The 25,709-nt window shown below is 38.3% G+C and overlaps 1 protein-coding gene across 1 annotated transcript; it reads left to right on the top strand.

Annotated features, from left to right (window-relative positions):
* Positions 1 to 2,171: 2,171 nt before the first annotated feature.
* LOC142613514 (ATP-dependent Clp protease proteolytic subunit 4, chloroplastic) lies at positions 2,172 to 7,090 on the top strand. The gene is made up of 2 exons (XM_075785889.1): positions 2,172 to 2,702; positions 6,397 to 7,090. The coding sequence occupies exons 1-2, from the start codon at positions 2,308 to 2,310 to the stop codon at positions 6,878 to 6,880; spliced, it is 879 nt and encodes a 292-aa protein (XP_075642004.1). The 5' UTR covers positions 2,172 to 2,307; the 3' UTR covers positions 6,881 to 7,090.
* The last annotated feature ends 18,619 nt before the right edge of the window (positions 7,091 to 25,709 follow it).

Genomic DNA, 25,709 nt, shown 5'->3' with positions numbered 1-25,709 from the left:
GGAGGAAATTTTTGGGCAATTCATGAGATATGCAAATAAAATAGGTTAATGCAATGTAAACTAAAAAAAAAAAAAAAAAATTCCTGATTACTTAGCATCAGTCATATTAACGTGAGCATTTAAGAAAACCTAAATGGAAAACCAAGTTGTTTAAATTTTTTTAAAAAAATATTCCAGACTAGACTTTATATATATATATATATATGAAATTAAAATCCTACACTACTTTTTACATATATGTGTGTGAAACTCTTTTAAAAACTTAAATCTCACTCCTTGCTTCCTATTCATGAGATACTTTACATTCAGCTCAAGGGTTTAAATGAACCCTTTGACCTGGTAAAAAAAAAATTTATATATAAATTTTTAATTTTTTTTTTGTACACCTTAAAATAAAAGACTAAAATTTTTTAAGCTCAATTGAAAATAAGCTTGAATATGATTATTTTAGTGTTACTTTCACAATATTTTCACGATAAAGATTAAATGGCAAGTTGTAACTGGTTTTTATCTGGACCCATTATTGACATTACATTTTTACTTATTATTAATAATTTGCCACTTAAATTTTATTGCGAAAATATTGTGTCAATTATATTATTTTAAAAATATTTAATTTTATAAGAAAGAAAAAGAAGTTTCAAAAGTTTGCTAAATTTGAAGTAACCTCCCAAACGTTGTATAAAGTAGATTGCAAAGAAAAACTTCTAAAGGATCTTGAAGTTTTTAAAAGATTCGTATAAAAATATCTTTATGTTATCTAATAACATATGTTCCTCAAATCTCTTAAATTTAAAACTTTACATTCAAAATTTCAAATACAATTGTAATAGTTCACATTAATAAGAAGAAGAATTTTTATTTTTTTTCATTTCTACATGTGCAATACGATACATTAGTATTAAAGAAAAGGTAAAAAAAAAAAACCACAAAAGACAACCAAATAACATATAAAAACTCTATTAAAAAAACATATAAAAAATGTGAACTAAAAGTTGACAGAATAATATATATTTCAATTAAAAAAAAAAACAGAATATGTAAAAAAAAAATTTTTGAGAAGAAATATGTAAGTGCTCAAAAAATAAAAGCCCAAGCCTATTAAGAACAGTGAAACCTTGTCCTTCAAATCAAGTCCAAACAATAGAATTTTCTTTATAGAGTGAGAAAAATACTTCAAGTGCAATTCTAAGCTAAGTTTAAGTCTATGGCCGAAGAGCCTCGAATAACAAATAGATGTAACTCACGGCGTAATTGAGAATAATGTTCTCCTCGGGCTGGTCCGAGGTTTTGTTTCTTATATATACTTAATACAAGTTTTACACTAAATAATACACTGTTCACTTTCCCATTTTTCTATATCTTAGAGAAAATGTTCATCCTCCCCTTTTTCCTGGGAAGTTCCCTTCCTTTTATATCCTTCCTCCTTACATCATAGCCCTCCACATATACGCCCCAAAGCACTCCTCAGAATACTTGTCCCATCAAAACTCTGCCGAAGGTGGCAAAAAGGGCTGTTAGTTGTGAAGTTACTATTCAGGTGTCATTTTCACATTAATGCAGCTGATATGGTTGGTGTAGAACATTCAATGCGGAGGTGAGAGATATATCTTTCAGGAAATTAACTTCCCCCCACCATTCTTGCTCCCATTACGGTCCTTTCTCCTCCCCTGAGCCTTCATAAGGTACTAACTGTCTTGTTTCTATTTCCATCCCCAGGTCAGTGAAATCTTCAGAGCTTATTTACCCTTTCAAGCTAGTTTATGCAAGCTACTCCATGGTTTAATCCTTTTCGGTTCTTAAATCCCCCACAAAAAGTGTCTTGAACTTGATGGTAAAATTTTTAAGCACTATAAATTTTACAGTTCTCATATAAGTTATAAGTTATAAGTTATAAGTTATAACCTAACAGCAAAATTCAAAACAACCTAAAAATATAAGCATCACCCAAAATCATTAGGCACTTTTTGAATATATAGCTAAAATAAAAATAAAAATAAAAAGTTGTAAAAAATGAATGGAAATTGAAATATATAAAAAAAAGAAAGAAAGAAAAAAAAAAAAAAAGTGATCAGCTCTGAGAAAATTAAAACTTAGATAATTTTAATGAGTTGTCACAATTTTAGGGCTCTGATGTAAATTTCAAATGAATCATGGGCCGTTAACAGGTGGATACTCTCCATTTCGAAAGGGAATCCCAATCCAAGAGGTTGCTTGCTGCGGGCTCTCTCTTTCTTTTACTCATCCTCCAAATCTCTCTCTCGCTCTCTCGCTCTCGCTCCACAACAGTAAACAAGTAACAACGCCATGGAATTGCTCTCATCTTCATCATCGCTGTGTTCACCTCGTTCCTTCTTCGTCTCCAAACCCAAAGTCTCTCCTTCCTCGTGGTTCAAGCCCCCCGCAAAAGCAAAACCCTCGACCAAAATCTACTCTTCTTCTACGTCCATGTCTACATCTACCACGAGAGGCAGCAGTCCAAGTCCGATTACTATTATTAAGAATAATGAGACGCAGGCCATGCCCACGAGAGGAGAAGCAGACCCGATGGGGCTGTTGCTGAAGGAGAGGATCGTGTTCTTGGGATCCAACATCGATGACTTCGTCGCCGACGCTATCATCAGTCAGTTGATCCTCTTGGATGCTCTCGACCACACTAAGGATATCCGTCTTTTTATCAATTCTCCTGGTGGCGCTTTGAGGTTGGTTGGTTTCTTTCTCTTTTTATCAATTTGCCCATTTCTAATTTATTTTTTACCAGATCATTCTAAATTTCCCTAATTGTTGCTTTAAACTTAGTGATACGAAGTTCACTCTCAATTACTCTGTTTCTATTAGAATTTCATTTTTATACATTTCTATATAATAAGGTTTTGTTGGGATATTGTTTATTTTGCTGAAACTGAAAACTTATTGTTGAAACTATAAAGGTAGAAGGTTGTTGAAATAGTACGGTGGGCCATAAATAGTACCAAAAAGTGGCTTATGAATATTAACAAAAATAAGCTGAATTGTAAAATAATTTTCATTTATAATTTGTATCCAAATGGAGGCTAAATGGGCAAATTATAACTTAATCATGTGGTTTTGGTTGAAATTTAAGATGTTTACTTGTGGTTTAAAATTTGATACTTTACGCACCAAGTTTTGACTGAAATTTAAGTTTTTTACATGTGTTTGAAATTTCATGATGCAAGTGTTCTGTTGGATTCTTTTATGTTTTTAGTGTGTTTGGAGGAGAGAAACATAAAATTGAAGCAAAATCACATATTTAGCTATGTTTTTAACAGAGATAGGTTAAGAAAATCTAATTGAGCTAACCTCACGAGGGTAAAATGTCAATTTTCAAACTATAGTTAGGTAATTTAAATTTCAGCCAAATCACATGTGGTTAAGTGGTAATTTGCCCATAACCTCACGTGGGTAAAATGTCAATTTTCAAACTACAGTTAGGTAACTTAAATTTCGGCCAAATCACACGTAGTTAAGTGGTAATTTGCCCATAATAAATTAAATGCTTTTTTTTTTTTTTGGTTCTTTTGGGGGGAGGGGACTAGTTTCTTGGTTTTCGTTTTGTATTTCTCATGTTCTGAAGCCAAAATGAGAATCCCCTCATACTCCATTTCCAAGAAAAAAAAGACAAGTTTGTCTACAACAAACAATAGGAAGATGGCAGCATGTGCTCTCTTCATTTGTTATTTTATTGATAATTCAATAGTTGGAGGAGGGGATGTCTTCCTTAGAAACACAAGGAGGTGGCAATCTCTCTCCCTCTCAATTCTGACTTCTTGTTGATTTGTTATTTGATGTTGTCGAGTTGATGTGGAAGTAGGAGTAGTTCTTGTGGACACTGAGGGCAGCCTCGGAGAGGGCCTGGGGCTGGAGAAGGCAGTGCGGTTGATGAGCTGTGACCAAAGGTGATGATGTCATGTGAGAGACCGTGTTGGAGAAGGTGCAGAAGGACGGTGATTGGGGCTTGGAATTCAGTGGTAGTTCTGGGGTTTGAGATTGGGAGTATAGATGGAGTTAAGGACGACAACATTGTTGTTTAAAAAGAGTTTTATAAAAAAAATATATATTGTGATTCGTTACAAACTCATTGCTAGCTTTTGCAAACTCATTACAAATTCACTGTTGAAAGTGTGATTTGTCATTTTCCTTGATTGAGTTTTTATAAATTTTGCTTTTTGCTGTGTGTTTACTATTTGTGGTGAAGGTTGAGATCAATGGGTGCAAGAGTTTCATATGAATGTGATTGATTGTTCAAATTTAGAGTAAAAAAAACAAAGATACTTGTGTCTGTGTGTTGGGCAGTGCATGCATTTAGGCCTTGTATTGGGATTTTTTTTTTCCTATTACTGTTGAGAATGAGAATTTTTTTTGTTGTTGAGAAAAAGAGTTTGTATTATTATTATTATTTGTAAAATAAATGCATTCTCCAATGACTTAACCAAAACGAAATTTCATTTTGGACAATTACTTTTTAGTAAAATTTTTAGCATAATACCAACCTCTATTAAAAAAAAAAAATCATTATGTCATTATGCATTTTTAGAATGCTTTCTGCCATGGCTACTGCAATGTTTTTGTTGTTGGTAAACAAATTTTGGATTCGATACTCCCTGCCAATGAGTGGTTATTTAGTATAAAACATAGCGTGTAGCTTGGGTTGATTTGTGATTTGGATATTGAAAAGTTCTACAATCATATGAATTGGAATTATTTGATGTATATGTTGGAAAGACTTGGTTTTGCTAGGATTGGAGGAAATGGATTTGCCTTTTGTATTTCAACAGTCCAGTTCTCAATTTTGGGTGAATGACTACCATCTAGTTTCTTTGATAGTTCCAGAGAGTTGATCAGTGTTGTTAGAACTTAGAAGATGCTCTTAAAGTGCGAAGTGAATAGCCCCAAAGCATAATAAAAAGCTCTTTTCTATTTTTTCCCTAAACCCAAACTTTAACCCCTAAAACCCTTTGCATAAAAATCATTACTATTTTGGGGTAAACCATATACATCAATGGTTGTTTGTTTTTTGTACTGCACAAGAGAATTTTATAAATTTTTATGTTTAAATTCTTATATGATTAGTTGATTATTGTACTATATATTGATTATTAATTTTTCTGCCTTTCAGGGTTTATATGTTGTGTTTTAGGAAACCTATCATCTTTGCTGCCTTTTTTAGGCTGCATCAAGTTTGTTTTTCACATAATTTGTGGTGTGGAGGTTATCCTTTGTAAAAAAAAAAATTCCCAATTTATTCACCTTAGCTTTAGAGAAGTAGACTGCTATTGCTTTGTATTTATGGAGATTGGAGGAGCAAGGAGCTCATATGAGATCTCCAGGATTAGGGTTGGAATTTGTTGTTATATATAAATCTTCTGTACTCTAACATCCTGATGTATTAGTGGATATTATAATCTGGTTATTAAGAGGAAAGTGGGATTCTGGGTTTCCTTAGAAGAATAGATGGAAGTTAAGGTTTCTGTATTCTTTGGTTAGACAGCTTCATGGAGGAAGATTTTGACAATCTTCTGAAAATGGGTATACTTATGGTGGATTGGTATTAAATATGCAAGGAAAGTAGGAAACGATAGACCACCTTATACTTGGGCTTAGGCATGTGTGTGCTAGGCTCTCTTGTCCAAATAATCATATTTTATTATTTTATTTTTACTTATCAAACTTCACTGTTCAGTGGCAAGACAACCTTGCTTGCTTGTCTTTTCTCTGTTTGGGGTTCGATGGGTGATGTCAAAGACAGTTATTGATTTGTGCACTTGCTGGCAGGGAGTGTATGGTCGTTTTAAAAGTTGTGAAATTTGGAAGTCTATCATTGTCTCTTTTGTGGATGATTTGGAGGAAATACATGGACTTATGAAGGAATTATACTGTGACTAATAAAAGATGATTGGGTGTATGGCCAAAAGTCTTGTAGCTCAACTAGCATTTCTTGGTATTTTCAACGGAGATATCTAGGGTTCAAATCTCCCCTCTCCATTGTAACTATTGAGTTATCAAAAATATGAATGGTTGTATTTGTCAAGGTAGTTATTTTTTATTTAAATTACATACTTTAATGCTTTAGGATTTGCTTTAAAATGATAATTTTCTTATCACTGCCATTGAGCTCTAGCTCAATTGGCATCTCCTTCCCCTTATATAGGGGGAGAGTGAGGTTGTGGACTCAAGACTAATTGGGTGTGTGTGACTTACCAATAAAAAATTAATAATTTACTTATCAAAACCTTGGAAAAAAAATCATTTATTAACCTAGAAAGATATCATCCCTTAAATTTCCATTTTTGGATATGTTGTTTTTATTATTTGCTGTTTTAGTTACTCTACTTTATCTACTTCCTAATTGTCTTTTGCTGTTGTTATCTGTATCAGTGCTACAATGGCCATTTATGATGTTGTAAAGCTTGTGAGGGCTGATGTTTCCACAGTTGCACTTGGCATTGTAGCATCAACAGCTTCCATAATCCTTGCTGGTGGCACTAAAGGCAAGCGTCTGGCAATGCCTAATACACGAATTATGATTCATCAACCTCTGGGAGGTGCAAGTGGGCAAGCGATAGATGTGGAGATTCAAGCCCAAGAAGTCATGCATAACAAGAATAATGTCACAAGAATTTTTTCAGAATCTACCGGTCGCTCATTTGAACAAGTCCAAAAAGATATTGATAGGGATCGTTACATGTCTCCTATAGAGGCAGTTGAATATGGAATAATTGATGGAGTAATTGATAGAGATAGCATTATTCCTTTGATGCCCGTGCCAGAAAAGGTGAAATCAAGAGTAAATTTTGAGGAAATTAGTAAAGATCCAAGAAAGTTCTTGACACCTGAAGTTCCAGATGATGAGATATTCTAGCTTTGGGTGTATGTTTCAGGTATGACATTCTCACTGTTACTCCTTCACATCTTATTTGTCCGGAACTTTGTGTAAGCTATGGTAACTTAGAATTAAGAGATTTTGCATTTGTAGTGAGGAAGCCCTGTCAAATTGCAAACTTTCAGAGTGATTTGCTTTAGCTTTTGACTATTGACAGAAAGCGTTAAAAGAAGTTGGGGTTTTGTTGCATGTCGTGTGTGGCAACTACAATATGTCTCTCTTTCTTTTCTTCTTAGCCATTCTAGTGGTGAACTGGGCAAGGGCAGTATGGTACTTAGACACTTTAGATTGACACTAATCTTGCAGATTCTTTTGATAACAGTTAATATAACATATTGCTGAAAGACTTCAATCTCTGTTTTAGGCTTCTATTCCATTTTGGGATGTCCCAAATTGAAGTCTCATTTGAAAAGTCAATGAATAAATTTCCTAATATACCCCATACTTTATTTAAAAATTCAGTACCCTGCTTTTACTAAAATTTAAATTAATGATAGTAGTTTTAAAACTTGTACATTTTTATGTAAAAGACAATGCATTAAATGATGTTATTTTAAGAAGTTGGATTTTCAAAACAGGCCAAGAAATTTTTTCTGTAAAAGTGGGATTTTATAACAAGACCCATTTTGTTGTTTTGTTTTAGGGTTTACAATATGTTGGGTTTTATGGAGCTAGGTTGCAGCGTTCCTACCTCGCAAGTTAGGCTTGTTGATTGCATTGATCATTTCCTATTATATGTATAAAATAAGTGAATGGAACTCATATTATAGCACCTATGCACTAACATGGAAAGGGGTGAGGCTGATACTCTTCCATTGCGTGTACTGTTCCTCGTTGATTGGGTAAATAGTAAGGATATGTTCAAAACCAATTAACTTAGTTTAACACAAGGTCGTGTAAGAGTATCTATTTCCTTCCCTTTAAATTGTTGGTAACGAGCCAAGACGAATGAGGCTTCTAACTTTTAGGCCTTTGGACTAGAAATGAAGTTGACCCAAACAGAAAAGGATGAATATAGAAGATATCATAAAAGTGTCTCGCACACACTTGCTTATGTTATGTTTGGTTGGGATGAAAAGTGAGAGAACTGGAAAGGGAGGAGGGAAAATGGGGGGTGAATTATGGTTCTCTTGTTTGATTGTTGGAGAGAAAATAGGAAGAAAAGAAAATGGTGGGTCTAGGGTTTTCCGTTCTGGCCCACCAATTTTAATCACTACAAAATGGAGTGAAAAGGGGAAGGAAAACAAGTGTGAGAAATGGAATTACAATATTGTGCTTGAAGCCTTGAAATGTTGCTGAAATTGAATGGTGCACTCTGCATTTTTTTTTACCTTTCGGCTAAAGTTGTTTGGGTATAGAGTCCACGGTTATTTTTATATGCTGGACATGATACAATGTTTGTCTTATTTTATTATATAAATAAATTATTACTAAATTATTATTTGGGTATACGTAAAAATGCATTGATCCATAACTAATTTTTATAATTAATATTTATGTATATTTTACTTAATTAATTATAATGTCATCATAAATAATAATCTATTAAGATTTTTTTATATAAAAAAAATATCATTAACTTATAATGAATCATAAGAGCATATCATTCTTAAAATTAAAATTAATAATAATAATAATAATTTTAAAGGCATAAGAGTAATTCACATACAGGGTGGCTCTAGAAATTTTTTCTAGAGTGGTCGTTAAGAAACTTAAATTATATAATTTTTAATAAAAAAAATATAGCTATATCTCATTATTAATGCTATAAGCTATATCTTTTTTAAAATTTTAGTTAAATAATTTTTTTTTTTGGATTTTTCTTTTTGTTTGTAAACACTCAATATATTGTTAAAAGGATGAAAGTTTGACAACAAACTTATCGTAGCTTAAGATTACAATTTTCACTAAACAAATTAATATGATTACATATTTTGAAAATCTAACTATTAAATTGTATGTTTTTAAATTTTTAAAAAAAAAAAAAACACATGTCAAGTTTCATGTCAATCAGATGTTATTTAAGTTCATAAACTTATTTTTTGTGTATAATTTTAGACTACAAAAACTAAAAAATTAAACATTTAATTAATGACATAAATTATTTATCTTTAATCTTATTGAAGTTTTGCAAGCATGGAGAATATATATATATAAAAAAAATCTAATTGTGGGAATTATTAAAATTCATATTCAATAAAAAAAATATTGAGTGAAGTTATAACATTAATCTACAATTAAGTTTGTTGTAAACTTTGTCCAAAGTTTAAGGTAAGAAAATTATAAAATTTTTAAAATTTATATATAATAATGTTTTTTTCTTCCAGGCCAGGGTGGTCCTGTGACCACCCTGACTCTAATGTGGAGTGGCTAGTGTTCACAGAAAATATCTTTTCCATTGTCTCTATCTTTTTTTTCTTCTTCCCTACCAAATAAAGAAAATTAATGTTAGTTTTTCATCTGTCTACATTTTTATCATTCTAATCAAATATATATATATATTGGATTTAGCTTACTTCCAGTACATTTTTAACTGGAATTTCTTTTTATTTTAATGAGAAATTATCACACCATTTACTAACTAAATAAAAGCTGAAGATTAAAACACACTACCACTTGCCATTATATATTTAAAATAAAAGAATATGTACAATTAAAAAAGTACTGAAAATAAGCCAAACTCGCTAAATATATACGATGGACTTCGATTTTTTTTTTAAAATAATTTTTTATCCCCCCAACATTTTTCATCATTTCAACCAAACAAAGATACTTTTGTTGCAATAATTGGACATTTGGGAACTCTCATCTACCAAATGAAATTATGTAAATACAACATACTGTGTGATTAAGAATATCAAACAATATAACATGTATATGAGTTCCGTGTTTAGGAGCTCTCATCTACCAAATGCACATCCATCCTGCTGTCTAGTTCCTAGCTACGCCTCCTCTTTCTTTACAAAAAGGTCATTTATTTTTTGATAGAAGGTTATAATTATATTATTATAATCCTTTTGTTTTGTATTAAGGAGATCCCTGATTCTATTGAATTCATTGTTGCTGGTACTGGTCGCAGCAAAACTACATTCACACAAGAAAGAAAAGAAAAGAAAAAAAAACTATTCATATCATATGCAAAGTAAAATCGAATATCTTAGAAATGTAATTGAGATTAGAAATGTCACATTTGAAGTCAGCAATAAGAAGTAGGTCGGCATTTTAGTGGTGTTGACTTGACTGTTGAGTAGGTTGGTTGGTATTTGGTATTTAGCATTTGGTTTTGTCCCCAGCTAAAATAAAAACATGCCGGCTCTAGCCTCCCTATATACAAATTTGCCGAATAATAAAAATTGAAAGAGAAAGCAACATTGTCCTCCTCTTCCCTGGCACAACCATTGTATGAGGAATGGGTATGAGAATTGTAAAGGGTTTTTGTCAGTTTGAAGCTGAAACCACGATTGTGCAAGTTTATACAAACTAGAAACTATAGAATTTGACATTGTATTCATTGGGGTTTGTTATTGATGTTGTGAAATTGCTGTAGGTACTAAAAACTCTAATTTGATTAGTTGACAAATTATGTTCTTTAATCGTGAAAAGTCTACAATGGAAAACTTTTATGTTCCTACAATAAATGTTTTGGAGAGAAAATTGTTAGCCCTCTCATCCCAGTGGGACCCTCCTATTTATACAAAGGATAAAATAGTCCAATATTCCATTTTGGGATGTCCCTTCATCCCAGTGGGACCCTCATTTGAAATTTCAACGAATAAATTTCCTAACACACCCCATACTTTATTTAAAAATTCTATACCCTGCTTTTACTAAAATTTAAATTAATGAGAGTAGTTTTTAAAACTTGTACATTTTTATGTAAAAGTTGGATTTTCAAAACAGGCCAAGAAATTTTTTCTGTAAAAGTGGGACTTTATGACAAGACCCGTTTTGTTGTTTTGTTTTAGGGTTTACAATATGTTGGGTATTATGGAGCTAGGTTGCAGGGTTCCTACCTCGCAAGTTTGGCTTGTTGATTGCATTGATCATTTCTTATTATATGTATAAAATAAGTGAATGGACCTCATATTATAGTACCAATGCACTAACATGGAAAGGGGTTGAGGCTGATACTCTTCCATTGCGTGTACTGTTCCTCGTTGATATTTGGGTAAATACAAGGATATGTTCAAAACCAATTAATTTAGTTTAACACAAGGTCGTGTAAGAGTATCTATTTCCTTCCCTCTAAAGCTTAGTTTGGATAGTGCGTTTTGTGGCCACGTTTTGAGATTCTGTGTTTTTTTTTTTTTTCAACGTGCATGAACAGTAACCGGTACTGTTCATGCACGTTATTTTACTGTGCGGGAGACCAATTTCACTGTTTACGCACTGTAGTTGCGCTGTTTACGCACTGTTCATGGGACCCACAAGCACTTTATTCAGAAAAAAATATTAAAAATGGGTCTCACAACACTATTCACACATTTAAAAATTATTTTGCTACAGTGTTTTCAGTTTTCAGTTTTCAGCAATAAGTTCTATCCAAACGGACCCTAAATTGTTGGTAATGAGCCAAGACGAATGAGGCTTCTAACTTTTAGGCCTTTGGACTAGAAATGAAGTTGACCCAAACAGAAAAGGATGAATATAGAAGATATCATAAAAGTGTCTCGCACACACTTGCTTATGTTATGTTTGGTTGGGATGAAAAGTGAGAGAATTGGAAAGGGAGGAGGGAAAATGGAGGGTGAATTATGGTTCTTTTGTTTGATCGTTGGAGAGAAAATAGGAAGAAAAGAAAATGGTGGGTCTAGGGTTACATCTTGGCCCACCGATTTTAATTGCTACAAAATGGAGTGAAAAAGGAAAGGAAACAAGTGTGAGAAATGGAATTACAATATTGTGCTTGAAGCCTTGAAATGTTGCTAAAATTGAATGGTGCACTCTGTATTTTTTTTTACCTTTCAGCTAAAGTTGTTCAGGTATAGAGTCCACGGTTATTTTTATATGCCGTACATAGTACAATGTTTGTCTTATTTTATCATATAAATAAATTATTACTACATTATTATTTGGGTATACGTAAAAATGCATTGATCCATAACTAATTTTTATAATTAATATTTATTTATATTTTACTTAATTAATTATAATGTCATCATAAATAATAATCTATTAAGATTTTTTTTATATAAAAAAATATCATTAACTTATTGTAAGTGCACAATTGCACCTGGACCCAAGAACAGTTATGGGCTCAGGCCCAATGAGCCTTAAACAATAAAAATTTGTAGAGAGTGGGCTTGAAACCCAGGTTAGAAGTGAGTGAAGATTAAATGACAAACTAAAGATTGCCAGTATTTGGAAACAGCAAGAAGTAATATAAATAGGTCTCCTCGGACGTAGGCCGAGAGCTGTTCTTATATTATCTCTCTCTCTTTGTCCTTTTTCTTTTTAGGTTACAAAAAGTCCCGTCCCCATTTCTGTTCTAGATCTCCCCTTAAATACTCTTCTTTTTAATACTTTATACACGTGTTGCCCCAACTCCTCCCTTAGCCTAGATATTTCTTTTCTTAGTGTCTTTGAACAGTAACTAGAAGTTTCCCTTCCACTGTTCAAGTGTCACCTCCCCATTAATGCGGCCAGGGTGGTAGGTGCAGGGTCTTTAATGTGGAGGTAGCAGCCTTTACTTTTGACACTTTCCCAACATCGGTGCTTCTAGGACATTCAAGGGTTCACCCCCTTTAACCACTGGTCTTGACCGTGTCATTCACTAACCTGTACCATGAAGTCCCGGGTTCTCTGGTGTTAGTCTGAGGAGAAAAACATCCTCGGCTGGATCCTCGGATCCTCGGCGCATGGGCCGACCTAAAGTACCAACAAGCCCTAAACCCAAGAGCAGGTCGGCTTTCCTTAGTAAGGCCCAACGGCCCATATCCCTATTAAGATCTTTTTACCCCCCACAATAGCCCCTCAAAACTCTAATTTTCGACATCCGAGGAGAAAAATAGGGTTTTGATCTGACGAGGAGCCTCTCCACACACTTTATAAGTGATGGCACGTGTGGAAATCATTTCGCGTCCCAGAAGATGACACTTGGCGGTTTTATTTTCAAAAAAACGCGCATTTATTACTGTAAGTTACTCTTTGTCTCCCACGTTCAACGGTGAGATGGGCATTCAACGGTTCTCATTACTCCACAAAATTTTAGGCGGGACAGACATAATTTCGAGGCCGCCTTTTCGCACGTCCTGACGCTTCGGGAACTTGCGCTTTCATTTAAGTCATCAGGGATCAATCCCATCAAAACAACAACAATCATTCTTCACCAGCAGAAAACCGTGGAAACCCGTACCTTCAACTTTGTAAGTTCTTGCTCTCTCTAGTCTTGCCCTTTTCTCCTCGGATACAGTCCTCGGCTATCACTACAATCACTCTCCCTTTTAGAGTTTAGTCTATCGTCTTTCTGTAATGGGAAAATTCAAGTGTCTAGTGGATACCGCCGCTGGGATGGAGGGCTTTAGAGCCAAATACCATATTCCCAGCGACGTAGGGTTAGAATACTGCCCGGCAACAGCCGTGGCTGATTCTAGGAAAGAGGGAGAGGTTATCATTCCTATGATAGCCTTCATAGAGGGTGGGATGACCCTACCAATGAAACCCGTAATGAGGGAGTATCTTCGCAACCACCGGTTGTGCCCCGACCAATGCCTTCCAAACGTCTTTAGAGTTCTAGGTAGTGTAGATGCTCTAAACGAGCAGATGGGTTTAAACCTCACATGGCACGATGTCGTGTTCCTATATGAGTCCCACAAACTCTCTAAGGTAGGTTATTACATGAAATCTCGGTCCAGTACCGTTAGGCTAATCTCCTGTCTGCCCAAATCAAACAAAGGCATGAAGGACGACTACTTGATCGTGTCTGGGAACTGGCACGATGGCTTCCACTGCCCAGTTCAGTGGGGGGATCCAGGTGCGACGCCATAGGATTAATCTCCCCACAACACAACTTCTCTTAACACATACACATAGAAATGCGTATACACACTTACTTAAATTTGTTAAACTTCTATATAAATCTGACCAAGTTTGTTTGTTTGATGTCTTTTTTGCAGATAAGCAACACGTGCGTCCTCGTCTAAGTCACTGTAACGTCGCAGATCTAAACCGGGTACTTCGCTCCGAGGTGTTCGTTAGTGAAGACCTGCAACTCCGAGCTGCTCATCTTATTCTAGGGTACACCCCCCTTTCCAAAGACTTCCAGGAGATAGAGGACGCCATTATTGCAGGCGACCGAAGACGAAAGAGGATAAACGTAGCGCGGCCCCATTTTTTGGACGACCGTGACCTCCCAGACGCTCCTAACACCATTCTGTACAACCGGGCGATAGCAGCAGCAGTCCCCCTTGCCGTGCACTCACAAACAACTGTCATTCCAGTAGAACAGGTGTCTTCTTCACACACACTTGACGATGAGATAGATCAATTCCATCTCGAAGACACCGAAAGACCTCGCGGGAACCAGTTTGTGGTACTTTCCGACGAGGAAGAAGAAGCCACCGAGACCTCTGGAATTGCAGGGTTTGTAGTTGCCCTTCCCGAGGACGACAAAGAAGAAGACATGGGACGAATGGAGGGTCTCCTTACCAACAGGGCTGCCAAAGTTGCAGCGAAAAAGAAAACGGGGACGTCCCAAGTTCCCCCAGCTTTACCTCCTCCTCCTCCTCCCGCCGAGCCAAAACTCGGCCGAGGATCCCAAGAAGAAGAGGAAGGGGGATGATGAGGGGACGACTACTAAAGACCCCAAGAAACCACGCCAACAACTCCTACCGGCCCAGCAGCAGAAGCTGGACAAAGGCAAGGGTAGAGCCCGTTCAGCTGAACTTGGGGAAATCAGGGATGAGGTTGTAGTGCGCCGAGCACCGACCACCTGGTCCCCCGATCTAAGGCTGGACGGCGCTCCCATTTCCTGCCAGTCCAGTATAAGGGCGGTTCAACAAGGCCATGCCCACCACCTGGCCGAGGTCCTAGAACGCCCTCTTCTGCTGCCCAAGGACATGGAGACCTTGGAAAAGATGGGCCAGCCACAGCTATTCCTTTCCCTAAAAAGAGACTTAGCGCTGGTAAGTGTTTCTCCTTTTAACAATATTTATAAGTAAGTTTGCTCTGGTTATTCCTAACTCCATTATACTTTGTTACGAGCTATTCGGGAGGTCTTTGTAGCTGAAAAGTTTATTGAAGACGCTCGGAAAGTAGCCGGAACCGAGCTCGAAATAAGGCCGGAAACCGAGAAAACCTTAGGTACAGCCCTTGCCGAGAACGAGAAGCTGACCTTGGAGGCAGCAGAGCTGAGGAGAGAGAAGAATGGGGTCGAGTCAAACTTGAAGACCATGAAGACCCAGATAGAAGGACAGCGCAAGCTCCTTCGTGAAAGAGATGAAGAGCTCTCCCAAGCTCAAAGGGAGTGCTCGGATCTTAAGAAGCAATCGACGCCGATGAAGGAAGAACCCAGCTCCTTCCAACTCTCTCTTCAAGCTGCCAAGCAGGCAAGTTTCGATGAAGGGGTAGCCACCACCGAGGAGCAGCTGACAGAGGAGTTCGCGGCTTTATGCCGCGAATACTGTCAAAAAGTATGGGGGGAAGCTTTAAACGTAGCAGGAGTTCCTCAATCTTCGGATTTGAGGAAGTCCGAGAACGTTTGGCTTCCCCTAGAAATACAGGAGATTGAAGAGGCTCCCGCCGCTATTCCTACCCCGAGACAACTCTTCATGCCCTACCTCCGATAGTCCCACAGCAAATTCCTGATCCTACAGAACCTTCTGGTTCCAATAAAGAGAAGGAAGGAGGAGTGGATGCAGAGAAGGACTTGAGCCAGACAGCGGAACCCATCGTCCTTTCAACAACGACAGTGGATAAAGGAAAGCAGATTATGACTCCTTTTGAGCTGGAGTTGAGAAAGACCGAGGGCACTAGTACCTCTCAGCAAGATCCTCCTCCAACAGCTTAGGACTTTAGCTTAGGGCTTCTCTTTTTCCATTTTTTTTTTGAATTATATGTAATACATACTCAATTGATTAATGAAGATCGCTTTCGTTTACTTTTCACTTGGATTGTCTCTGTTTCTACTTTACTCTTTTTTTTGCACTTATTACAAAAATTTCCCATTAAGTCATATCAAAAGTTTCTCAGAGTATAAAAATCTAACTCCAAGGCTTGCACAATCATAACTTCCACATAATCACGCGTATATCACTAAAGATTTAATACAAGATGACATAGTTAATACGTTTGAACAATGCCTTGATTAAAAAGGAAAGAGGACTTCATATAACGATTAAGCCCTTATAATGCATAACACTGTTTCTAGTAGGATGTAAGATCCGAGGACCATTCCTTACACAAATTTACTCAATACTTAAAGATATAAAACGTAAGATCCGAGTTAATAAACAGTAAGGTATTAACATCCAGACACAATCAGAAGTTAAGTTTAATCAAAGTCATAGTCCGAAGATAAATCTTAAGCAATCTTTCGTTTAATTCTTCAAAATTGTAACTGTAAATGACAAGACATCAATTTCCACAAGGTTTGTGGTCCGAGGACTACACTTAACGAAATTTCTGTTTGATTCTTTAAAACAGTAATCTCAAATGTTAATTTTCCCAAAGTAGGAGGTCCGAAGACCCGGCATAACTAAGGTTCTGTTTAACAAATGACAAGACATCAATTTCCACAAGGTTTGTGGTCCGAGGACTGCACTTAACCAAGTTTTTGTTTGATTCTTAAAAATTGTAACTTCAAATGTTAATTTTCCCAAAGTAGGAGGTCCGAAGACCCGGCATAACTAAGGTTCTGTTTAACAAATGACAAGACATCAATTTCCACAAGGTTTGTGGTCCGAGGACTGCACTTAACCAAGTTTCTGTTTGATTCTTAAAAATTGTAACTTCAAATGTTAATTTTCCCAAAGTAGGAGGTCCGAAGACCCGGCATAACTAAGGTTCTGTTTAACAAATGACAAGACATCAATTTCCACAAGGTTTGTGGTCCGAGGAAAGCACTTAACCAAGTTTCGTTTGATTCTTAAAAATTGTAACTTCAAATGTTAATTTTCCCAAAGTAGGAGGTCCGAGGACCCGGCATAACTAAGGTTCTGTTTAACAAATGACAAGACATCAATTTCCACAAGGTTTGTGGTCCGAGGACTGCACTTAACCAAGTTTCTGTTTGATTCTTAAAAATTGTAACTTCAAATGTTAATTTTCCCAAAGTAGGAGGTCCGAAGACCCGGCATAACTAAGGTTCTGTTTAACAAATGACAAGACATCAATTTCCACAAGGTTTGTGGTCCGAGGACTGCACTTAACCAAGTTTCTGTTTGATTCTTAAAAATTGTAACTTCAAATGTGAGAGCTAGCCATAACTTTGAAATATTAATTGACAAAAGCTTATTTGATTAATAATAATACCTTCTAAGATTATTTACATTCCAGGGACGTGGTACAACTCGTTCATCTAGGTCAGCTAGCCTGTACGACCCTATGCCTGCTATTGAAACAATGCGATAGGGGCCTTCCCAGTTAGGTCCTAGCTTACCCCATGCTGGGTTCTTAGAAGTGCCTACAACTTTCCTTAATACCAGATCACCAGGTGCAAGTGGCCTTAGCTTCACGTGGGCATCATATCCTCGTTTTAGCTTCTGCTGATAATAAGCCAATTGGACCATAGCTGCCTCACGCCGTTCCTCAAGTAAATCAAGATCTTTCTCTAGAAGGCCCTCGTTTTTCTCTGGACTAAAAGAACTTGTCTTTAGAGTAGGAAAACCGGATTCCAGTGGTATCACCGCCTCGGCTCCATAAGTCATAGAGAATGGAGTTTCTCCAGTGGACCTACGTGGTGTGGTCCGATATGTCCACAGGACATGAGGGAGCTCTTCTACCCACATGCCTTTTGCATCGTCTAACCTCTTCTTAAGCCCGTTGACTATGACCTTGTTAACGGCCTCGGCCTGCCCATTTCCTCGAGGATAAGCTGGAGTAGAGTATCTATTTATAATACCCATCTCACCACAATATTGCCTAAAGGCCTTGCTGTCAAATTGAACGCCATTGTCCGAGACGAGAGTATGTGGTATACCGAATCTAGTAACAATATTTTTCCAGATAAATTTCTTGGAATCAACATCTCGGATATTGGCCAAAGGCTCAGCCTCGACCCACTTAGTAAAGTAGTCTGTTCCCACAAGCAACCATCTTTTGTTTCCAGCAGCTCTAGGAAAGGGCCCTACAATGTCCAAGCCCCATTGCGCGAAAGGCCAAGGGCTGGAGAGAGGATTAAGAACCCCTCCAGGTTGGTGGATATTAGGGGCGAACCTCTGACACTGATCACATTTTCTGGCATAATCCTGAGCCTCCCTCTGCATATTGGGCCACCAATAACCCTGAGTCAGGGCTCTATGGGCTAAGGACCTTCCTCCAGTGTGGCTTCCACAAATTCCCTCATGCAATTCCTCCAATAATGATTCTGTTGATTCAGGGTGTACACACAACAAATATGGTCCCGAAAAGGATCGTTTGTATAGCTTCTGGTCCTCGGACAACCAGAAACGCGGCGCCTTTCGACGTACCTTATCTGCTTCAACTTTGTCTTCGGGAAGGATGTCATTTTTGAGAAAAGATATGATCGAATCCATCCAACTAGGACCAGGCCTTATTAGATGGATGCGAGGTACGTTAGCAGCTATAAGAGAAGGTTCTACCAAATCCTCGACGAGAATAACCCTTGGTAGACCTTGAGCCGAGGATGTTGCCAACGTAGCCAAAGAATCTGCATGAGTATTTCCACTCCTAGAGACATGAGCTAAGGCAAAGGAGTCGAATTCAGCCTGCTGACGCTTGACCTGGGCCAAATATTCCTGCATTCTGGAATCTCTAGCTTCCATGGTACCCATGACTTGGCCGACTACTAACTGAGAGTCCGAGAACAAATGGATTTCCTTGCCACCCATCTTATGTACCATTTGCATGCCTACCAAGACCGCTTCATACTCAGCCTCATTATTAGTAGCCGAGAAGGCCAATCTCAAAGATTTTTCAAAGATAATTCCTTCAGGGGACATTAGAACAAGTCCAACGCCAGAACCTTTATGATTAGCAGCCCCATCCACATAAACTTTCCAAGCCGAGGGAGATACGGCTGTGATCACGCCAACTGATTTTTCACCCATGTGTGCTTCCTTTGAAGTTTCTTCTAACAATGGTTCAGCAAACTCTGCCACCAAATCAGCGAGGACCTGACCTTTCACCGAGGTGCGAGGCTTGTATTTAACATCAAAGGCTCCCAAAATGGTTCCCCATTTTGCCACCCTGCCAGAATAATCAGCACTACGCAACACAGCCTTAAGCGGCAACTGGGTCAAAACAACCACAGTATGAGATTGGAAATAATGAGGAAGTTTGCGCGTGGCATGGACTACCCGAAGTGCTTTTTCCAAAGGCAGATAGCGCACCTCGGCCTCATTCAAGGACTTACTAACGTAGTAAATTGGTCTCTGCACTCCATTTTCATTCCTTATAAGGACTAAACTCACCGCATGAATAGCCACGGCCAGATAAGCAAATAAAACCTCGTCCACCTCAGGGCGAGATAAAATGGGTGGCCGAGAAAGATATTGCTTAAGCTGTTGGAAAGCTGACTCACAATCCTCGGTCCATTGAAACCCTTTCCACTTGTTCAACAACTGAAAGAAAGGACGGCACCGGTCAGCTGATCGAGAAATAAATCTGTTCAACGCAGCAATCATTCCGGTCAATTTTTGAATCTCCTTTGGGTTCCGAGGGGGCTGCAAATTTCGAATAGCCTTAACCTGCACTGGGTTCACCTCTATGCCCCTATGAGTGATCATATATCCTAGGAACTTTCCAGATCCCACGCCAAAAGAACACTTGGAGGCGTTAAGGCGCAACTTATACTTCCTCAGCATCTGGAAGGTGTCGGCCAAATCTGTCATGTGCGAAGGTACCGTCTTACTCTTCACCACCATATCATCCACGTATACTTCTATATTTTTCCCCGATTCTTTGCTCAAACATTCGGGTCATCATTCTTTGGTAAGTAGCCCCCGCATTTTTTAACCCAAATGGCATGACCTTATAATGATAGTTCCCGGTTGGTGTAATGAAAGCAGTCTTCTCCTGATCTTCTAGCGCTAAGGGAATTTGGTGGTAACCCTGGAAGGCATCCAAAAAACTCATCCGAGGATGTCCGACGGTAGCATCTACCAGCTGATCAATTCGTGGCATGGGGAACGAATCTTTTGGACAGGCCTTGTTCAGATCAGTAAAGTCCACGCATACTCTCCACTTGCCGTTCTTCTTCTTAACGACAACAGTATGAGCCAACCATTCAGGGTAGAAAACTTCTTTGATAGCCCCCGCCCTTTTGAGTTTAAGAACCTCTTCCTTCACAGCCTCAGAATGTTCTCGGGATGATCGCCGAGGTGGCTGCCTCCTCGGAACGATGGCCGGATTGACGTTTAAACGATGACAAATAAAGCTCGGATCTACGCCTGGAACCTCATAAGGGTCCCACGCAAAGACATCTATATTGTCCTTCAGGAATTCCAACAACTCCATCTTCTCTTGGTATGGCAAAAGTATGCCAACTTGGAAGAACCTCTCTGGATCACCTGCTATTACAAACTTCTCTAACCCCTCGCAGACAGCCTCATCTTCTGTCATCGCTCCAGGTGCCTCCGGAGCTGTTAATTGCTATGACTTCTGGATGGGCAAGGTTGATAACTCGACTTCTGACTGACGAAGTACTGCAGCCGATATGCATTGCCTGGCCACTACCTGGCTGCCGAGGATTTCCTCAACATGTTCCCCCGAGGGGAATTTAACCTTAACGTGCAAGGTAGAGGAGACGGCTCCCAGAGCGTGCAGCCATGGCCTGGCGAGGATGGCTGTATATGGAGAGTACGCGTCAATCACAATGAAATCTACTTCAACCGTTTCTGTGCCGGATTGAACGGGTAAACGGATCTGTCCTTTTGGCACAACGGCTCTCCCTTCAAAGCTAATAAGAGGAGAATCATAAGGAGTTAAATCTTCCAACTCCAACCTCAGTCCTTTAAATAGATCAGGGTACATGATATCTGCACCGCTGCCTTGATCTATCATCACCCTTCTCACATCATAATTCCCTATCCTGAGGGTAACCACAAGAGCATCGTCATGGGGCTGGATAGTCCCTATTTTATCCTCCTCGGAGAAACCCAAGACAGGTAAAATGCTCTTTAATCTCTTCGGCCTACCACCCACATCCTCGGCCTGAGGTTGGGAAACCGCCATGACCCTAGTGGGACCTGAGCCGGTCCTACCAGGTGCGGCAAAGATAACATTAATTGTTCCCAATGCTGGCCGAGATGAACTGTTCCTCTGGTTGTTTGAACCAACTTGACCGACCGCCGTAAGGCCGACACAAATGCTGCTTCAACTTTCCCTCACCGACGAGCTGCTCTAAATGGTTCCATAGGGTCCGACAGTTCTCAGTAGTGTGGCCCACATCCTGATGGTACTGACAGAAAAGGTTTTGATTTCTTCTCGCAGGGTCCCCTGCCATCCTGCCGGGCCATCTGAAAAAGGGCTCTTTACGAACTTTTTCTAATAACTGATGCACTGGTTCTCGGAACACGCATTTACAGCTGGGTGCTGCCGAGCCGGATTGTCCGAAGTAATCCCTCCTCGGTTTGTTGTTGTGATATCTGTCCGACCTGAAATCCCTTCTCTCCTGCGGGATAACCTTCTCCTTTCCTTTTCCTTGCTGCTGGTCTTCCTCTACCCTTTTATATTCATCAATACGATCCATAAGACGGCGTACGCTGCGGACGGGCTTTTTCGTCAAAGACTTTCTTAGGTCGTGATCAGTAGGGAGGCCTACCTTAAAGGTATTAAGCGCCACCTCATCAAAGTCGCCATCTATTTCATTAAACATCTCCCAGTATCTGTCGGAGTATGCTTTCAGTGTCTCCCCTTCCTTCATGACCATGGATAGCAACGAATCCAATGGCCGAGGGACTCTGCTACACGTGATGAAGCGCGAAGCAAATGCCCTAGTTAACTCCCCAAACGAGCCCACAGACCCCGATTTGAGACCGTTAAACCATCTCATAGCCACAGGTCCCAAGCTGGAGGGGAAGACTTTACACATCAAAGTCTCGTTATGAGAGTGCACTGCCATCCTTTGGTTGAAGTGACTCACGTGTTCCACCGGATCAGTCCGGCCATTATAGATGGTAAAGGTGGGCTGAGTGAACCTCCTGGGAAGCCTCCCCCTCTCAATCCTCCGTGAAAACGGAGATTTAGAGAGTTGGTGCAACGCTCTACTCATGGTATCGTTGCCTAAGCCCCTAGAACGAAGCTTCTTACGTCTGCGAGTTGATTGGTCGTCCTCCTCGCCGGAGGATGTTGCGCTAGTGGGGGAATATGACCTTGAACTGTAGCCAACTCCCCTATCCTTCTCTGAGGAAGAACTAGATGAGGACGGGGAAACCTTACGTTTAGCACGGCGTAACTTCCTCTTCAAACGATTAATTTCCTTCTGCATGGATTTAGAGCCCTCATCGTGGGTAGTGCTACCCCCTCCTTGAGTATGGCTAGCCCCTGGGTATTCTGTATGGACGCTTCCCTCACGATCCCTAAGATGTTCAAGACGTTCGAAATGATCTTCCGGTTGTGATCCTTGTGACTCTGCATCGTGAGAGCCCAAGCCTGCCATAATATCCCTACTACTTCTAGACTAGGTTCCCACAGACGGCGCCAATTGTAAGTGCACAATTGCACCTGGACCCAAGAACAGTTATGGGCTCAGGCCCAATGAGCCTTAAACAATATGAATTTGTAGAGAGTGGGCTTGAAACCCAGGTTAGAAGTGAGTGAAGATTAAATGACAAACTAAAGATTGCCAGTATTTGGAAACAGTAAGAATTAATATAAATAGGTCTCCTCGGACGTAGGCCGAGAGCTGTTCTTATATTATCTCTCTCTCTTTGTCCTTTTTCTTTTTAGGTTACAAAAAGTCCCGTCCCCATTTCTGTTCTAGATCTCCCCTTAAATACTCTTCTTTTTAATACTTTATACACGTGTTGCCCCAACTCCTCCCTTAGCCTAGATATTTCTTTTCTTAGTGCCTTTGAACAGTAACTAGAAGTTTCCCTTCCACTGTTCAAGTGTCACCTCCCCATTAATGCGGCCAGGGTGGTAGGTGCAGGGTCTTTAATGTGGAGGTAGCAGCCTTTACTTTTGACACTTTCCCAACATCGGTGCTTCTAGGACATTCAAGGGTTCACCCCCTTTAACCACTGGTCTTGACCGTGTCATTCACTAACCTGTACCATGAAGTCCCGGGTTCTCTGGTGTTAGTCCGAGGAGAAAAACATCCTCGGCTGGATCCTCGGATCCTCGGCGCATGGGCCGACCTAAAGTACCAACAAGCCCTAAACCCAAGAGCAGGTCGGCCTTCCTTAGTAAGGCCCAACGGCCCATATCCCTATTAAGATCTTTTTACCCCCCACACTTATAATGAATCATAAGAGCATATCATTCTTAAAATTAAAATTAATAATAATAATAATTTTAAAGGCATAAGAGTAATTCACATACAGTGCTGGCTCTAGAAATTTTTTCTAGAGTGGTCATTAAGAAACTTAAATCATACAATATTTAATAAAAAAAAAAATAGCTATATCTCATTATTAATGCTACAAGCTATATCTTTTTCAAAATTTTAGTTAAATAATTTTTTTTAAAATTTTTTCTTTTTGTTTGTAAACACTCAATATATTGTTAAAAGAACAAAAGTTTAACAACAAACTTATGGTAGCCTAAGATTATAATTTTTACTAAATAAATTAATATGATTACATATTTTGAAAATCTAACTACTGAATTGTATGTTTTTTTTATGTTCTTAAAACACATATCAAGTTTCATGTCAATCAGATTTTATTTAGATCCATAAACTTATTTTTTGTGTATAATTTTAGACTACAAAAACTCAAAAATTAAACATTTGATTAATGACATAAGCTATTTATCTTTAATTTTCTTGAAGTTTTGCAAGTATGGAGAATATAAGAAGAAAAAAAAATTCTAATTATGGGAATTGTTAAAATTCATATTCAATAAAAAAAATATTGAGTGGACTTATAGCATTAATCTATAACTAAGTTTGTTGCTAAAGTTTGTCCAAAGTTTAAGGTAAGAAAATTATAAAATTTTAAATTATATATATAATAATGTTTTTTTCTTCCAGGTTAGGGTGGTCCTGTGACAAACCTGACTCTAATGTGGAGCGGCTAGTGTTCACATAAACTACTTTTTCCATTGTCTCTATCTTTTTTTTCTTCTTCCCTACCAAATAAAGAAAATTAATGTTAGTTTTTCATCTTTCTACATTTTTATCATTCTAATCAAATATAGCTATTGGATTTAGCTTATTCCAGTACATTTTTAACTGGAATCTCCTTTTATTTTAATGAGAAATTACCACATCATCTACTAACTAAATAAAAGCTGGAGATTAAAACCCACTACCACTTGCCATTGTATATTTAAAATAAAAGGACATGTCCAGTTAAAAAAGTACTGGAGGTAAGCCAAACTCGCCAACTTAGAATTTTTTTTTTTAATAATTTTTTTATCCTCCCAACATTTTTCATCCTTCCAACCAAATAAACAAAATACTTTTGTTGCAATAATTGGACATTTGGGAACTCTCATCTACCAAATGAAATTATGTAAATTCAACATACTGTGTGATTTAGAATATCAAACAATAGAACATGTATATGAGTTCCGTGTTTAGGAGCTCTCATCTACCAAATGTCCGTTCGTCCTGTTGTCCAGTTCCTAAGCTACGCCCCCTCTCCCTTTACAAGAAGGTTATTTATTTTTTGCTGGAAGGTTATAATTATAATTGTATTATTATATTCCTTTTGTTCTGTATCAAGGAGATCTCTGATTCTATTGAATTCATTGCTGCTGGTACTGGTCGTAGCAAAACTACATTCACTCAAGAAAGAAAAGAAAAGAAAAAAAACTATTCATATCATATGCAAAGTAAAATCGAATATCTTAGAAATGTAATAGAGATTAGAAATGTCACATTTGAAGTCAGCAATAAGAAGTAGGTCGGCATTTTAGTGGTGTTGACTTGATTGTTGAGTAGTTTGGTTGGTGTGGGTGCCAAAAATGAAGTAGGTGGGCCTATCCTCACTTGGGCTTACAATCTATTTATAAGGTGGGCCTTGAATTTCCTACTGTGGGTAGTTCAACATGTGTAAGCTCAGAAATGGATATTTCTCCCTCCCATGTAAACTCTCTCCCCCCTCTTCCCTCAAGAACTCTCTAAAAGTCCTTTCCTTATCCTCAGCTTCTCCTATTTATAGCCTGATGGCTGATAGTGTTCAGATTACTCTAGTCGTTAGTGGTATTGGAGGGCTAATGTCGTTGAGGCAAAGTGGTTGTTTTAGTTGAGAGTGAGTGTGGTAGGAGTGGCATTGGGAACAACTTCTCACTCCAGAAGGTGTGTTCGGTAGCGATACTATCAAGATAGTACCGGGTGATCGAGATATTATGTTCTCGGTCAGTCATGGTCTCATCCGAGGTGCGTTTTGGCTGGACTACATGGGTTATGAAGGGTGATGTGTGCGCACGGCTATGGTTCGTTCCCCGGGTTATGGGCTCAGCGAGATGGTATGGGGCCTACACCCACAGTTTGGTCTAGTTTGGGGTCAGGCCTCCAAAT

This window comes from Castanea sativa, chromosome 10 (genome assembly GCF_040712315.1).
Source record: "Castanea sativa cultivar Marrone di Chiusa Pesio chromosome 10, ASM4071231v1".
Classification (NCBI taxonomy): domain Eukaryota; kingdom Viridiplantae; phylum Streptophyta; class Magnoliopsida; order Fagales; family Fagaceae; genus Castanea; species Castanea sativa.
This window is presented reverse-complemented; position numbering and strand designations above follow the sequence as displayed.

Bases quoted from the DNA above. Each gene is read 5' to 3' on its own strand.
- LOC142613514 (XM_075785889.1), top strand. From the start codon at position 2,308: ATGGAATTGCTCTCATCTTCATCATCGCTGTGTTCACCTCGTTCCTTC. The intron at 2,703-6,396 runs GTTGGTTGGTTT...TATCTGTATCAG, and splicing joins TCTCCTGGTGGCGCTTTGAG to TGCTACAATGGCCATTTATG.